At 31.1% G+C, this 18,907-nt stretch overlaps 1 protein-coding gene and 2 pseudogenes across 1 annotated transcript in view; 2 read left to right on the plus strand and 1 right to left on the minus strand.

Annotated features, from left to right (window-relative positions):
- Positions 1 to 809: 809 nt before the first annotated feature.
- On the minus strand, positions 810 to 14,491 carry LOC108554553 (triokinase/FMN cyclase-like; annotated as a pseudogene).
- A 100-nt stretch (positions 14,492 to 14,591) lies between these two features.
- LOC108554554 (zinc finger protein 549-like) lies at positions 14,592 to 17,082 on the plus strand (annotated as a pseudogene).
- Positions 17,083 to 18,152: 1,070 nt separating this feature from the next.
- The window catches only part of LOC108554555 (fatty acyl-CoA reductase 1), a gene marked incomplete at its 3' end in the record, with an annotated part of 2,058 nt that continues 1,303 nt past the window's right edge, over positions 18,153 to 18,907 (plus strand). The window contains exons 1-2 of the mRNA XM_017909864.1: positions 18,153 to 18,564; positions 18,747 to 18,901. Coding sequence (XP_017765353.1) covers positions 18,316 to 18,564; positions 18,747 to 18,901 — 404 coding nt within the window. The remainder of the gene's footprint in view (positions 18,565 to 18,746; positions 18,902 to 18,907) is intronic.

Consider the following 18,907-nt stretch of genomic DNA (forward strand, 5'->3'; position numbering starts at 1 on the left):
CCTTACTGCATGTTATATAGTAGAGCGCGGCACGACAACCGAAAGTTAAATCGTAGCGCAAGTGGTTAACCATTTCGTTACTAAGGGCGACTATAGTCGCTCTCCATCAGTTGCCACTGAGGTACTACGGGCGACTATATATAAAATATCGTATGTCCACATACTGTACATACGACGAGCATCTGCAGTTATTGCACAACTATTTCACTCTGGACATGCAGCGTGAGTATTTTCTTTTGCATTATTTGTTTATTACGGACCTCAAAACTCAGCAAACCAAATGCCTCTGAGGGTCGGTCTCGGGCACCGTGCACAGCTTCGTCGCGGTGGCTCCTTCTGCGGGAATACTGCAGCGGAGTCCGCCCGTAGCGAAAGGATTAAGTAAGGATGTCAAAGGCGCTGCGCAGCCAGAGTTGGAAAAAATCAAATTTTTCGTCCGAGAATTTAGAATCTTTTATCATGGTCAGTTCAGGCGTCAATTGGGGAGTCTTAGGAGTCCGCGAGTCACGGGGCCTTGGTCCTTGGTCCTTGGGAATGAATGGAGAGAGTGAACAGTAGTTGCAGAAAGTACTGTGTGGAATTGTAGGAAATATAATAATTTCAAGCCAACGACGCCATCTATTGAGTGTTCGAGCTAATAGTGTTACTTCTTTTGTTTTGCATCAAGTCAGTCGCTCTTTACCCAGTCTTAGGAACACGTGTATATTGTAAATATAATAAAGGTACTTGGTAACTTAGAAAGCTGTGTAAAGTTTATTTTATTTTAACAGGAATTCGTTTTCCAAGTTACGTTCCGGAGATATTAATTTTCAAGATGAACCTAAATCATGACGGTCAATAGATATTGGTTTTGACAGACAGCGTTTTGAAAGCCTTAGTGGAAGGTACTGATCTGGTATTGTACAAGCTGTCAATTCAACCGCGTAAGTAGCTGCATTTTGCAAAACGTCTTGCGCAGCCTTGGAGATCTCTTCAAGTGGTAATCCCTGTTCTGCTAATGCACCAGCTGTTTTAATAACAAATAGCATTCCTGTTGCAGTTTTATTTATTAAAAATATATTTATTAAAATTAACAAAGGTTATACAATGTATGATTATATTTCTGTATGCAGTGAGTGTGTTCTATTCTAGGACTCGAACATGACTGACCGAAATAAAAGAAAAAAAACAATCGAATAGACGCATCGTCTCTCTCAAACATAACAGTCACTTGCCACACACGCACACACATACATAAATATCGTTGCCTTCCAACAATTCCGGTTTGACCACGCTTACCAACGGCACCTAACTCCTCGTTTGGTATACTAGTTTTCATTCACTATCACTTCCGTAATTTACAATTTGCAACGAAATAAGGTACAATTTCAAAATATATGCGAAATATGTGTAGTAAATAAAATAACACAGGAGCTTTTGAGCACTAGCCATTGGTAATTTTTAACTAAAATATACTTTATTTGGAGCTTTTGACAATATATACATGTAGCAAGCTTACAAAATTATTATACATACAGAGTTAATAGAAATGCGATAATTATTAATTATAATAAGATTATTATATAAAAGATAATATAAAAACTTTGAGTGAATAAAACTTTATAATAGAGGAAGAAGTTATTTACATTTATGAAAGGCAACATGTAATAACTTCTTACATTGGTTTAATGGGATATAAAATACGTCAAAATGTAATAATTTTGTCATAATTAATATTTCACAAAGCATTACATTTTGATTATTCGAACAAATTTTTGTTGGCATTGATTTTATTGTTTTTTAAAATAATTTTCTATATCGAATTATCTTATAAACATATTTATTAGCAATACGATGTATATGCAACAATTTTATAATTTATTTTTATAGAATTTAAATTTGATGATTGGGAGATGTATTAACGAGGTTTGGAAAATTATTTAACAACTATTCTTATATAATTTTTATTTGCGCTTTAAATCGTGGTAAATAAAAGTTATTATATAACAGTAGAAGATTTTAATTTTCCAATATTACAATCTAACTTTCTTACCCCATAATAATTCAATACTAACGTAAGTCTTCAAAGCATTACGTTGTAACGTAAACCAAATGTAACCTTTCGCACTCGGCGATTTTTTCGCTGCAGAAGAATAGATATTCGAAGATTTTCAGCCATAAAGCCGAAGATATTTTTTAGAACAATAAATAGAAAATCATATAATAATTAACACGTAGAATTATTTAATACCAATACCTCTCACATTATTACATTAAATGATGACTGAAGATCGCCTCTTGAGTGCAAAAAGGTAATTACTTTTAATAACGAATAACGAAATATATAAATAAATTTGTAATTAATTGCAATATATTATTATTTCTCCATTGCAATAACCGGCATATAACTATCCCTATACATATTAACCGTGTATCTACAGTGCTGGACAAAAGTATTGGCACAGCATGGTTTTTGTGGTTCAAGTGCTTATAACTACTAAACAAATTGATTTGAAGGTAAAACTTTTTGACATATTCATTTATTATCTATTCTAGTTTTATTACATAGTAGGAGCAATAAAATAAATACATTGATTCACGAAACAATAACAAAAATGTATTTATCGAACATTTTATGGGTGGACAAAAGTAATGGCACACGATGCTAAATGTAGTATAACCGCATTTGTTTCAAAAATTTCCAATCGTCATTTTAAAATCTAGTTAGGCGACACCCCGATTGTTATTTTTAAGAACAATTATCCTAAAGTTCAGTCCTTTAGCAACAGGCAAATTAAGAAAAAGTAATAATGTCAAGAAATGCGAAAGAAACGACAAGTGAAGAAAGAGAAATAATACTAAATTTGTATAAAATGCAAAAATCTTGTAGCGAAATATCACAAATTGTTAACGAAAGTCGTTTCACTATTATATTATATTATACAGGGTGTCCCCAAAAAACGTATACACAGTTTGAAAAACGTAAATATATTTTAAAGTGCTATCATAAGTGTGAAAATATACTGGAAGTGCAAAGACGTTTTAATTAAACCGTAAAATATATACTCTTTTTATAATCTCGCAAAGTGTGTATACATTTTTTTGGGACACCCTGTATTTATATAATATTCTATTATATTTATATTTATATTTATATATATATTAAAGAAGGAATAACTTAAATCGTAAATTTGCTTTCCTTTAAACTTACCATCAGACCTCTTTGTCTCGCCTTTTCAATTGCAATTCCAAAATTAAGACAGTCTCCAGTGTAATTCGGGACGACCATCAATATACCAGCTGAAAAAATATGTTCAATATTGGCTATACTATTAATGAAAAGCAAATGTCAGTAACTTATTATTAGACAATAATTGCTATCTTCATGATTCGGTTCGAATGTATAAATTCATAATTCGTATGTATAGATGGTTCAACTGATAATACGAACTTGTATCGTAATAAAGACCTAGAACTGCAAGTGTTCCGAGTTTCGAAACAGTCATTTGAAATGTTCAGAGAGAGACAAGACGCAGCAGAGATGTACATTACGTAATTTAGTGCAACTAATAACTGATAAGTTAATATTGGACAAATAATTCGATTCGATATACAGAGTGTCCCAGCAATGGTAATACAACCGAGAAGGGAGTGATTCCAGATGAAAAGACATATCGTAAATAAAGAATAAAAATTTTTCATTCGAAGCTTCGTTGTCGAGAAAATCGACGTTGAACATTTACCGGGTGCGCGTGCACTTAGCTATGGCTTATATAAATAGACCATCAATTCATGAGTATCGATAGCGTAATCTAGGAGAGGATGGTTCTACGTGAAAAAATAAATCGGAAATAAAGAATAAAATTTTTTCGTTCGCAGCTTCGTTGTCGAGAAAATCGACTTTGAATATTCACCGAGTGCGCGTGCATTTTAATTTAGCTAACAAGGAGAGTGCAAGTCTTTCGGGTCGCCGATTTAATTGAAACTTTGCAGGTTTGTAGATTTCGTCATGCAGTCAAAACCTATATACCATTATACCCGCGATTACTCAATAGTTTTTGAGATATTTACAACTAATGTTTTAAAGTTTTATTACTTCTTTAACTACAGATTTATTTCCAATGGTTTTAAAATGGTGTTGTGGCTTAAAGGCAACACCCGACAATTTCTATGCTGTGTAGGTCCGGGATTCGAATCTCCCGTCTTTAGTTGAATTTTTTTCTTCAATCTATTTTTTATTTTGCATTCATTTTTCGCCTATGAAAACATTGTAAATAAACAATTGTAAATCAAATTTCTTAATGAAAATATTTATTTTTTACGATTTCTTGTGCTAGTATATATTTGTTACAAAATAATAAGAATACAATGCACGGAAAACAGTTTTCTATAGCAATCTTATTTTCTACAGAAGAAACACAAAAGTATAAATAAACATTACATACAGGAAATATAAAAAATACCGCGGAGAAGCTTGAAATTTGAAATGATGTAGACGGAATGTTTGTCAGGATGTGATTAATACTTATATGAGCGATAGGTTTTGTATTTCCTGTATGTAATGATTATTTATATTTTTATATTCCTTTTGTAGTATATATGATTGCTATAGAAAACTGTTTTCCTTGCATTGTATTCTTATGGTTTTGTAACAAATATATACTAGCATAAGAAATCGTAAGAAATAAATATTTTTATGAAGAAATTTGATTTACTATTATTTATTTATAATGTTTTCATAGGCGAAAAATTAATACAAAATAAAAAATAGATTGAAGAAAAAATTCAAATAAAGACGCGGGGATGGAACTCCGGACCTAGAGCATAGGAACTTTGCCGTTAGGCCACAACATTATTTTAAAACTGCAGAGAGAAAATCTGTAATGAAAGAAGAAATAAAACTTTAAAACTTTAATTGTAAATATCTCAAAAATTATTGAGTAGTGGCGGGTATAATGGTACATATTCTTGAACTGCATGACGAAATCTACAAGCGTACAAAGTTTCAATTAAATCGGTGACCCGAAGGATTTGCACTCTCTTTGTCAGCTAAATTAAAATGCATGCACACTTGGTGAATATTCAAAGTCGATTTTCTCGAAAACAAAACTTCGAATGAAAAAATTTTATTCTTCTTTTCGATTCGTATCTGCATGTATAATCACACCTTTCCCGGTTGTACTACTTTCGCTAGGACACCTTGTATATTGTTTTGTTTAAAGTTCAATGATATTTTGGTCGTTCAACTTACTTTTATCGTGTTAGGAGACACGGTCGATAGCGTAAGTAATCTGTTCCGATGGAGGTGCAGCGTATATCGAGCCTGCTACAGATGCAGCTAACATGCCATTTCCAACATAACCTAAAGAAAGTTTAAAACAATTTCATTGGTCAATAATTATGTTTATATTATATTTAATACTACATAGAATAAAAGTAAATATATTTACTTTTTATATTTTAACACTTAGCCGACCGCACGCCCCAGAGCAAACTATACCGTTTCCACCGCGCTTGGGGAACCCGAATAAGGGGCCTTAAAAATTGGTGAATTTTACTATATGTTGTGCTTTATAGAAGCAGTTCGTCAGTAATTGCGAACAACTCCAAATGGAGGTAGTGTAAGTAATAACCGAAAACGAGAAACGCGTTGCTAAAGTCAAAATGGGAAATCTCCCATTTCCCCGATCGGTAGGGCACTGGCTTACTTTAAAATGGGGAGATCTCCCCGATCGGTTGGCTGTGTTATCATGCATAAATGTCTTACATGAACTTCGCTAGTGTGTTCTCCAGATAGAAAAGGAAAAATAAAAATTTGTTGTAACACGAAAATCACAAATATTGTATTAAACAGTTATTTATTTATTTATTTATTTATTTACTTATGAGGATAATAGAACAGATGAAATTTAATTTGCAATAAGTTTAATAATGCAATATCAGAATTCAGTCGATAAATGCGTCTAAATTTCTCAAAACGCGAATATGCAGTATCTCAAAATTCACGCAAGATTTGAATATTGCGCCATCTATGGGGTAAAGTGTTTCAAACGAAAAAAAAGGCAGCGTGATAGCTGACAATTCAGGGTTATTAACCTTTTGCACTCGACGATTTTTTCGCTAGAGAAGAGTAGAAATTCAAAGAAGTCTACTAAAAAACTGACGATACTTTTTTGAACAGTAAATAAAAAATTGTATAATAATAGAATTGTAGAATTATTTGGCTTCGATACTTCGCACACTGTTACATTACATTAAACTTGATATATTAATTAATATCGATCTTCCAAATTCGATGAAATAGTAACTGAGGGTCATCTCTCGAGTGAAAAGTGTTACAGATAGAGTGCTACACGAAAGAACGACGCTTCTTCATTGTTGACCAATATTTACAATTTTTGATAAAAAACATCAAATCCATCAAAATTACTTCTTGCGTGAATTTTGAGACACCCGATATATGTACGTATCGTTTACTCTCTATTTCATATTTTTATATTTTTAATAAACCATTTAAATCTTATATTTACTTCGAAAAAATACCGACGAAATTATTATTAAAAACTCTAACAAATGGGACACCATGTATCATACATGATACCTCGTATGTACAGTACACCTTGTAAACTTAGTCAGCAAGAATTCTGTTTTTCAATTAAACAGAATATTTGCGCTAATTATCTAAAATACAACAGATTTTGAAGATCAATACTATTCCCTGGAGTTTAATTTTTATTTGAATGAAGCGGGATATTAAGTTTTTATTAGTTTAGAATAAAATATATTTTTATTGACCATGTACTAAGCAGAGTTTACAGTTGAGCTCAACTCATTCAAATGGTATAAGGGTATGATTAATCAAAGAGCACAGAAGTTCAATACTGCTTAACTAGTTAGCAGTGGTGCCCACTTTTGAGAGTGCGTACCTATATGTGTCGTTAAAATCGAGCGAATGACGAGTATACTCATCAATCACAGCTAACAGGTTAAGGAAGCAGGGTAGTTTGACGCGCTCAAAAATTAGTGATACTTGAATATTATAATTGAATAATTGAATATTATAATCTATATAAAACAATATTAAATTAAAAAAGAGAACGTCCCTTATTTAACTTTATGACGTCATCATTCTGAAGTAATTTTCTTCAATTTACAATACCTCACCTAAAATGAATCTGCCTGATCTTTTGTTACGTGAACAGTCATTTAATCTTGTTTCTTACGTCGATAATTTTATATTAAATTTTTTATTAACTTTTCGTAGCTTAATCATGATTTACTAGCTTATATCATGATTAGATTATGTTGTGTAATTTTTAAATAACGTCCTCATCGGTATTAATGGTATTTTAAGGTTATCATAATTATTAATCAGAATGTGTTTGGTAATTAAACCTACTTTTTCAAGTTATTTTCGTTAATGTTAATCATTTAAATATTGTTAAATTATTATATGGATACTAACTTCTAATAAACGTAAAATGCGATACTTATCAAAACTGCATATTGTAAATATTTTCTCTTTTTTCGTTTTAATAAATATGGAATTAAACTCAAATTTTATATTTTTCATAGATATACTGCAAATAATAAACATGGAATTTTTTAAATTTTCTTAAATAAATATAACTTAAATCATAATAGAATAAAAATATAATAATTATCGTATTAGGATGAATTTTATATCGAGCATATTAGTGTTAATCTCGCTATAGTAATGAGTGTAATTTTTAAAGTATTTCATATATTGAAAATATATATTCCTAAAACTATTTAAATCTATATATTATTTTATAATGCAATATTTGTAAATATTATTTCGTTGAAAAGATTGCAAATTCTCAAGAAACATTTTCATTTGATATTATATAATTTCTGTATATCTTTTAATCAAATTCAAAATTTATGCATATTCTTTATTTTTGATCGAATTGTATCGAATTACAAATTGTCTACGATCATTATTTTTTGCCATAAATAAATTATAGCACGATAAATTAATATCCGCATTATTTAACTTGATAAATGTTATATACTATAGAATAATATACGTTTAATTGTATATACAATAAACACTATATTACTTAAAAGTTCATGAATTATTAAATACATAATAATTCCGAAAGGGACATTTATTTCTACAGTTACTGGCATGTAACAAATTCAATTTAAAACAAAACAAGTTTATGTGCAAAATATTTAGTACTATTTACTGTTAAAGTCCTCAATTTTAGCACTAAAATTATCAAATTAGTTAGAGTAACTAAGTGATTCAACACTTTTTATTCTTGCAATTAATACATTAATACATTAAGCTACTTTTGGTAAAGTTAATATTAACTTTTTTAATAACGTAATTATATTTTCATCATGTCACTTTAATTATTATCAATATCTACTGTATGCATTACATTCTATATTATACATACTACGTATTCTACATCTATATTATTGTTTACACACATTATATGTACTATATTTATGTATATTTATACTGTCAAGTCTCCTATATCGAGATTAATTCGTACCGTGTTATATGGAAACCATGATAAAAGAAAATCCGAATGAATTTGTGGGGGTCCTCTCCCACCATCACTAGACGTCGGCTGTGGCGGGTATCCTCGGTGGTAGGTAGCTAGAAGGGATGGTTGGAAAAAGGAAGGGATGCGTTTCGTCCCGGGCCTGCTAGCGGACTCATCGGTAAGGCTTGCTTAGCAGGCCTTGCCTTAAACACTGGGCATAATATTGCAAAGACGGGAAGTTATATATATAGGAAACTGGGAGTTTCCCGAGGACTTGCGGGAAAGTCCTTGAAGGCGGAATCCATCTAGTGGCGAGGGCGAGAATGATGGTCGCTACAAATTGAAATCAGGAAATGCGTTCTATGTAAACCGCGTTATGAGTAACTCTCAGTCACCGTTTCCTTCAATGCTATGACTCAAATAATGAATGATGATAATTATATTAGCAACTACGCGCGAAATATCGAAATAAAATAATTCTATTCGTTCATTTCTCACGTAAATGCACGATTTTCTTTTTTTATTTTGACATAAAGAGTATCAGCGAGCTTATGAAAATCTAAGAAAAGCTTCGAATTGCTGTTTACTACGAAAAAGTCTTCGAGTCCAAAGGATTAGGAAAGGTATCGAATAATGGTAAGATGATTAAAATGAACAGCACCAATTCCACGTTTAACGCGGTAGGAAATGCAATTGGTTGTTCAAATTATTATCCCTGTGCACTGGAAAATTTCCTCGTTATAAAGATATAACAATTCGAAGCTTTTCTTATATTTTTTTTATATCAGTGATACCATTTATGTTAAAATAAAAAGAGAAAGTTACGTGTATTTCATTTCAATATTTCATGTGGAACTATTTCTAATCTAGTAATTTCTCATGCTCGTTACTCAGGTTTTCAGATATTGAAACAAACGGTGACTGACAACGAGAGTTACCACTCGAGTGCAAAGGGTTAACACATCTAATAAGTGCTGCCATAGATAAATTTTTCAAGCCATTTGAGTTGGATTGTTCTTGTACGAAAAACGCGTTATAAGGAGACCGTGTTATAGGAGAACCGTCCCAATTTTCATTATATGGAAATCGTGTTATAAAAACACCACGTTATAAGAGGCTTGATTGAAACCGCTTCAGTTTGAATAAAATTAAGTTATTAAAATCGAAAATAAAGAATAAAATTTTTTACTTCATACACTGAGAATACAGGTAGCCCTTCTACAACACGGCATCCTATAACACAGTTTCGCTATAACACGATTCATAATTTGCGGGAACTCTCCCACAACACGGTTTCGCTCTAACATGGAACGATAATAAGATAAGAAAATTGTAAAAACTTTTGTACAACACTGTATTTCTGCATATACAATGACGACGAAGAAATTTATTAAATTAATGTTGCCTTAAATTAAAATAATATTTTTATCTTTTTTTGTTTTTATGTTGTACATACGTTTATATTTTAAATAAAAATTAAGTTGTTTATGTAGAATTAACCTTTTGCACTCGAGAGGTGCCTCTCAGTCGCCATTTAATAAGATTCTAAAGATGGATGTTAATTAATATATCAAATTTACAATTACCCAACGTGTGGAATATCGAAGCAAAATAATTTTAATGTAAATAATTTTAATTTGTCTTAATTTGCATACGACTTCTTGTTTGTCGTTTTAAAAATGTCGTCGACTTTATGGCAGAAAGTTTTCGAATTACTATTTTTTCTGTGAAGAAAAAATCGCCGAGTGCAAAGGGTTAAGAAAAGAATTGGTTTTTAGTAAGTTTTCGAAAGGTAAACTTTCTTTTTGTACTGGTTCTAGATTTCATATAACACGGTTTCACACAACACGGCATTTTCTAGGAACCTATGTATCGCGTTATAAGAGGGTTACCTGTACCATAATTAAATTATTTTATTATTCATCATCATTGTCAAATATTCATCAGCGTCTAATCATTTTTATTGAATTGTTGGATTGTGTGTGTAGAAAGAAAACGTTATAAGAGACTTGGCTATGTCACTATCTGTATATGCTATACTTAGGTACACTGTTCAGGTCGGTAACTCTAGTGATAAATACGTCAAGAATTTACCTGCCACCGCATATCAGAGGTACCTTATGTTTTCGATCCTTGATCTAAAATAGAATGCATCGTTCGTGAGTACAAGATCAAATATACGTCTTATAAGCAACGCATGTAAACAAATGTTATCTGTATCGCGTCATTGTTGTTGAACGTTAAGGTTATGTTCGTACCTTTGGCATGAGAACGACTCTATGAGACGCTTGGTATTCCAATTGCGGAAATGCAAACGATAAACCAAACAGAGTTTCCGTGACGGCATCGTTAATCGAGTTAACCAAACTTTTCATGGTTTCGAATAAAGCTGTCGTTGAGTACACACCGAGGTAAGCGTTCACGAAAGCGTCGTCCGTCGCACAGTGAATGAAAAGTTGTCGAGATTAATATTCGTTTAGGGGGCACAAGTTATGGCGTACATAGAAGTACACAGGAACGTTAGTAATACGCATTCGCCATGACTGTCAAGTAGCTAAGTAAAATGCGATTAAGTAACGTCGGGTCGTTCTTTACGTTTTGTATATGCGAAAATTGCAGCGGTAACATTTCTTAATGATTCTTGATGATAGATGAGCGACAAGTATAGACCGCTTTGGCATTTATCAATGTGTGATGATACTTGTGAAATGTATTAAAGTTCCTTGGAAATATATTAGAAATATAGTTTTTAAATTTCGATAACTTCGCATGTTTGAGTTTTATCGATAGCGAACTTTATTATTATTATTAATAGCGTATCATGCGTGGCGATACTTATGACATATATCAAAATTCCTTAGAAATATATTTAACGTTTTTTGAATTTCGATAATTTTGCGTGTTTGGGTTTTATCCATAGCGAATATTATTAATAGCGTATTTTATTATTATTATTAAGATAAATTTGAACTAAATTTATAGCGAATTTGGAGGTTAGGGTTACTATACATTAATTGGGGGAATTGATACCTTCGAGGTGATAGAAAATGGAAACGGACATGTCCCATTATTAATTTTGACTTCTTTTCATTTGATTATTATAAAACAAACATAATTGTTATTGGTTAAGTAATAGTTGATACCATGTATGTATATTAAATGAAAAAAAGGTATCGTTCATAGAATCGGAAAATTGTCAAGGAGTAGCACAATAATATGATAATAGAGAAGTATAATAACGTTATGGAAAAATTTGTAAATAACCGTCTTACATTTTGCATTCTTTTATTATACGATGTAAATGTAATTATTCTTGTTTCTTTGATACATTACCTATCTGATACCTTATATACATATTTCCTTTTTTGAATTTTCGGCCCCGAAAGTTAAATATTTTCCAAGCTGTACAAAGTATTCCTTTTACATTACTTATAATATGTGTGTTGTATATAACTTATAGAACATGGATAAAATGAATTAATAGTAATTCATTGTAACACGATTCGGTGACTAAAGAATAAATTTACGAAAATGTATTATTTACGGTAACAGTATATGTTATTTTTTTATTTACGTTTAATTAATGCAGTTAAAAAAAATTTACGCAATATACATACTTACAGTTAAATATAAAACTTAAAATTTAATATTAAATTTTAGAAATTATTTCACCCATAGGCAAGAACAAATCGACCGAAACATTGTGATCACTTCAAATCCCTTTCACACACACAAAATGTAGATGAGCAGTAAATTGTTTTGTAATTTATGCAGTTAAAAAACGTTTTGAATCGCATAAATTATGTTTATGAAATGTTGTAAATGTATATAAAATAAATTGAGTATTGATTTTTTCAATTTGAAGTATCTTAAATTATGTCGAATGGACTTGGGCTCCTTCAAATTTTATAAGGAATCTGGTTAATTTTGAAAGCGGCCTAACTCCATTCTTGGTAAGAAAACGCATATTATTCACTTAATAATTGTCATTATTTTAATAGGAACTATAAATTTAACTCCTTTAGATACACTTAAGCAGTATGACTCATTAGTATTCTGAACGTATATTTTTAATTGAAACACAAACCCTTAAATATCTCTATTTAAGTATAAATGGACTTAGGCCACTTTCAAAATAAACGGCTCAAATATTCGTCTTCATATGCGTTGCTTTCGCACTTCTTTTGTCTCCACATCAATGTACAACAGTGTTTACACCAACCGAAAACATTTTCCTTTATATTGTAAATCGAAAAAAATTAAAAAAGCGTAAAAAAATTGTATCATATGTTGGAAATAATAAAAGGCGGAGATCTATCTATGAGTTTGAAGTCTTTGACGTGGGTCTATGTGTCATGCGATATTGTAAAATATATTGTAGGATACCAAAAAAAAATCGCGAATCGGCTATTGCCAACAAAAAAGAAATGGTAAACCGATCGATATCTTCTAGAAGCAAATCGAAAAGTTATTCTATATAACAAAATTAAGTTGCTTGACTCCCCTACGGGGAGGTGAAGCATAGGTTAAGAAAAGCATAAAAGCGTGGTCCTTGACAAGCAAAACAGAGTCCTTAGAAATCGGTTGTGACCAGTGCAAGCATGAGTCGCTTGGTGTTGAAAAGAGAGTTTTAAAAGAGTGCGTCTTTGTGTGTTTTCGTTTCGTTAGCTTGGTGTTCTTTTCCTAAGTTAAATCAGTTTACGAATTTTGAGTTTGCGTTATTGTGTTCTCGTTCTTTCGACAATTTTCGGTGTCTCAAAACCAGTATTCGCCATCCTACAATATCATACCCAAGTTTATTATAATTACTAAAGTGAATCGTTAAAGTTAAAGTATATGTATTATATTTGAAGAAAATTTATAATTATATCATTGATAACTTCATTTTAATACACTCGCGTAGAGAACAGCATTTTCTGTCACACATTTTGGTGCTGTATGTTACATGTACTTCGTGTCAGACTCTACCGTCCCCAGAAATCGCTTATAGTTCCAAAGACATTCTAGATGCTAATTGTTTTTGGATCATCCTTGTTTGTGAGATATTCTTGAAATATTAGTGTCTGTATACATGCACGTAATCTTCAATCTTCCATTAATAATCATACTTATTCACTAATTCTGTTAGCAATCTAAGTCATTTCAATCCTCCAAAGATTTCTCTGTGAAATTTTCTAAAAAAAAAAAAAAAACGTATAGTAATTAAAATTTAGAAATAAATAATTATAGTATACCATATCTTAAATTACAACAAATAAATTTTACATGTATTACATATATGTATGAAAAGATCATTTCAATAATTTAGAAAAATTATTATAATATGCCATAACTTAAATTACAGCAAATAAATTTGGCATGTATCATATATTTCATTTTTTCTAAATTATTGAAATGATCTTTTCACGTCACATCACGTTCTTAGAGTACATTTGAATTTCTTTCTTAAATTCTAAGGCCTTTCAATTTCTCGAGGCTTGTACATTCTTCAAGCGGCCCCAAATTTTAGCAATATGTGAAAGTTACTGTTTCTTTATAACATTAGGTGTTTATGCGTGATCTGAAAGACAGTTCCGTTTGATTTTCTGTCCTCAATCACCGTTCATGTGTCCCCAATCATCATAATATTTTCTATTTTCCAAATAAGTTATGTATTCGTGCAAAAAAAATTCACTGACCCAAAGTACGTGCAACATGTAAAACATGTACAATAAAAACTATGCTTTTATAATTCTCCGATAAATAATCTGTAATCTATGTAATTTTTAACAATTTTTTGATATTAAATTCTAATTCATATGTAACACACATGTCATATTATGGTTCTTGACAATTTAACTTTAAATTTAAATTTAAATAATTTGGAACATTAAAAACTTAAATTTCAGTAGCTACTTAAAATTTCACTCCACGTTAACTTTAAATACTGTTTATAATTTTATTTTTATAATTTCTTAATTGCACATACCCCAAATAATTAAAAGAAACATTGTAAATTTCCAAAGTTAATACTTGTAAGCTAATTAAAATATTTCTACATTAAATCCTAATTACTCATATAAAGGATAAGGAGGATCGATGCGTGAGTACATGAAGGGTGTGTCAAAATTCACACAGGAAGTAATTTTGATAGAAAACACAGGTTTTAAATAAAAAATTGTAAATATTGCTCAACAATGTAGACGTGTCGTTCCTTCGCGTAGCGCTTTATTTTTAATATCCCTTTTACATTTGGGTTCTTATGTCTGCCGTCTAGAGAATAATATATGGGTCCTTGTCACGGTTTATCCTAGCGGTGGTTTAGGTGTCGCTGAGCATGTGCAAGTGAAGGGACCCTTGCAATAGAGGCATAAAACAGGCCTCCATTTGACTTGGGACATTGAGGTCCTTGGGCCGCAACAACAAGGAAACTGCAATCTGAGTCAAATGTTGAATCGCACAATAAAGAAAATAAAAGCAATGAATTCTACAATTAAAATAATAGAAAATTATCTATATAATGAAATATTAAGCAATGAAATTCAGTGCATTCGTTGCAAAAATATATTTTAGTCATAGGAAATATTTGAAAATCATAAAATATCGTGTGAAAGAGAAGAAACGGTAATACGAAAGAAAGAAGAAAGTAATAATAATTGAATTGATAAAGGATCCAACAGTGGAACAGTAATGAACTTTTAATTTATATCAAGAACTTGTAATATTTGTAATGAACATTTTGAAGGCGAAAAACACTTTGACGAACATAAACTCTCATATTATACGTTCTTCCAAGAAGAACATTATCGAATTTATAGTAAAACGAAGTCAATACAATAACTTCACAGATTCTTACAATGTCAACAATATTCCATCGATGCATAATAACAAAGAATGCGTTCAATCACTTCGAATTAATCTATAATGCTAAAAAAAAATTATTAAATCACATTATGGAACACACGAAGGTCAACTTTTATTTAAAGAACAGTGGACAGTTCACATCCTATTATTTCAACCATAAAACTTCAATCACGAGTCAACAGGTAGAAGCTACCACTTCTTAAAGAAGCGAGAGATTTATTCGTCATTGCGAAAGTACAAGTACATTTCTAATAAGAATCACAAGATGACTGTGAAATAGAAGAAAATTCAACAAGTATATCCGAAACTTTAGAACTTCTAAGTGGAGAACTGTTGTCAAACGACGAATATGATACGGACTAAAATGTGGACGAATTAGTGAGAAGCAAGAGGATTCGCTATAATCAAGCACCTCAACAGGATCTAAAATCGCACTGCAATATCTTCGTAAGTACAAAATACAAACTTGTAGGATAGTCGCACATGTCTACAACATCGTCAAACAGTTAGCACACACAGTTAATACAATTCATATGAATGATAACAACTGTCATGTTTTTGATAAACATATTTCATCCATTTTTATAAAATTTATATTTTGAGTTTAGAATTTGCTTAGGTGTACAATCTGAACCTAGAAAAAACATAGGGAATCATCTTTATGCAAACACGAAAAATTTTCAAATTTTAATCTGCCATATTGAATCTAATAACTCGAATTTATAAATTTTTGGTTTAGATTCAGAAACGAGACATTGCTAAAATTTATAAAAATGCCCCCTACTTCTTGATTTTTGATCAATTTTGGTATGCTCCTGGCTCATTGTGCCCACCAACAGAATTAGTATTGATTGGAATATTTGTGGAAAAAAATTAGCCAGCAAATATTCCTTGATGTATCATCAAAAATCCCTTGATTCTTCATCCAAGCCATACATGCGTCGATACTGAGGAGATTAGTTTATTACAAAAGATGTAGAGTCGGGGCCAGAATATATCTAGGAAGTAAAATCGGGCAAACATCGAAACAAACGTGCTTTCGTTGTCGAAACAAACGAATTGACAGAAATACGAGCACTCGAGGGCCATAGACCGCAGTTAGGGCCGTACGAAGATATGTTTTATCCAGTGTCGAAGTATTCCGTAATATTCTATAATACAGGGAAAGCCATTTTTAGAAGTTTCATTACAGGTAAAGGTCTTACCCGATTCTTTAATATCTTAATTTACCTGCCCATAATATATGCAGATAAAAAAAGAAAAAGGTAGTGCAGTTACGGACACAGAAAGGCTATAAATATTTCAGATAGTGACTAATATTTATACGTTTTGTATTTCCGATTTTTAAGAGTTTAATTTACGAACTCGATATATCGTGCCTCGAACTTCTATACGAAAAGAATACGCACTGAAGATCGTCCTTGTGTTTGTAAAATATGTAAAACTGTATACAAACATTGACGCAACCTCAATCAGCATATGAAGCTTCATTCGGAACTCCAATCGTATGAATGTTCGTATTGTAATAAGAGTTTCACACAAATATGGACGTCAAATATACATTGGAAGATTCACACTAGAAAGAAACCATTTGTATATGACACGTACAGTAGAAAATTTTCCTGAAAGAATGACGTATTTAAGCATACTAAAATGAATAATAGCAAATCATTGTTGCGCACAATGCGACGAAGTTTTCAGGAAGAAGAAAGATATCCTAAAGCATATTGTGCAATAAGAAATAATGCCGTATGTTAATATACTATGCTATGGATTTGAATAATTTTTGCTATGAACTAAACGAAATAAATATAAAGGTCTAGTACTGTGCTTATAACACAATTGTACAGGAAATGTATGCAGAATAACGCATAATTTTATATGATTAACTTATTAATAAAAAGATTCTAGCTTTGTAATTATTGCATAAAAAGTAAATATAAATTACTGTGTAGATGAATTATTTACAAGAATAATATTCAGATATAATTCTATAGTTCATAGCCCAATTAAAATAGTAAATGGTAATATTGCCTTCTGTAATACCAAACAGATTTTTTAATAGTATATTAAAACGAGAACGTGATATGCAACAAAAAATATATGGTATATATACAGCACGTATACACAGTATGTATGTATATGTAGCACTCACATGTGGCCAGTCCTTAATAATACGGAGAAATGTTCACTACAGTTTACACTTATTTCCGTCAATTTTACTTATTTGTTTCTGGAAAATGACTGCAACAAAATGTTAACACTGCTACCAAAAAACAGATCGCCGAGGATTTATTCTTTGAAAATGGAAAAGCTTTTTATATATTTTCATCTGCTGAATCCGGATCTAGTAACAAAAACTGCTTGCCATCTTAGGTTCAGGAGATAGATAATTAAGATATACCGATTTTTGTTATATTTCCGAAAATATTCTAGAAATAGTAATTTTTGTCCAATATCTTTATCAAAAAAATCAAATTTGATTTGTAATCAGACGATTTCTTTTGCCCAGCTATATCGCTTTGAAGTTATTCGAAAATCACTGAAAATCATAGAGTGTCTCATCGTTTTGTCGTACATTGTATAAACCAATATCCAACATGAAATATGACGATTAACTTATTCGTAATATTCCATACAGCTACGATGAAACATCATATTTGTATACGTACGTAACATAATAATAGTACAGCATCAACATTGCAAATTTAATGACATTGTATTCTTTGAATTCTTTAACATCGTAATTATCATTTCAAACTACTATATATTCGTAAGTCATTGTCTATAAAAGATCCATGATTCGAACTGCGATGCCTTTTTACACTTAAAGGCATATCAGAGAACATTATATCTTCATTAACATAATTTTGATGAAATTTGAATGATAAAATTGAGAAAAAATTAAAAGAGTGCGAATAAGTATTATAAACAAATAGATATAGAATAATCGGGGAAAAGAAGTGCTAAAATGAAGGACGCGAACAGGACTCCACATCCAAACGACGAGAGAAGTTCAGCGAACAACTGCAATGGTCAAATACGACAGTTTTATGCTGGCAAGCATGTATTACTTACAGGATGCACCGGTTTTCTGGGCACCGTTGCTGTGGAGAAAATCTTACGCACGTGTAAAGAAATTAGCAAGCTTTACATCATGATTAGGCAAAAGAAAGGCAAATCGGTAGAAGAACGGATAAACCATTTCTTTAAAAATGACGTAAGTACCATAATTCCACAATAAAATGAAAAGGAAATTAATACATTATAGTAAAAACTTAGTCGTGTTTTTCTCATTGATAATTTTACATCTAACGACCAAAGTTTAAAATTTTAACTGCTTAATAACCACTCGCGCAAATATATCGTTATGGGAAGAAATAATTCTCTTGTCGTTTTCAGATATTTGATAAATTGCGCGAAATGAATCCTAACTTTATGGAAAAGATCGAGGTGATTTACGGCGACTTGGAGAAAGAGGACTTAGGCCTCTCACCAGAGGATCGTCGTCGTCTCGTGGAGAACGTGAATGTAATAATTCATAACGCATCGATGGTGCATTT

This window comes from Eufriesea mexicana, unplaced genomic scaffold, assembly GCF_001483705.2.
Source record: "Eufriesea mexicana isolate 0111107269 unplaced genomic scaffold, ASM148370v2 scaffold33337, whole genome shotgun sequence".
NCBI lineage: Eukaryota > Metazoa > Arthropoda > Insecta > Hymenoptera > Apidae > Eufriesea > Eufriesea mexicana.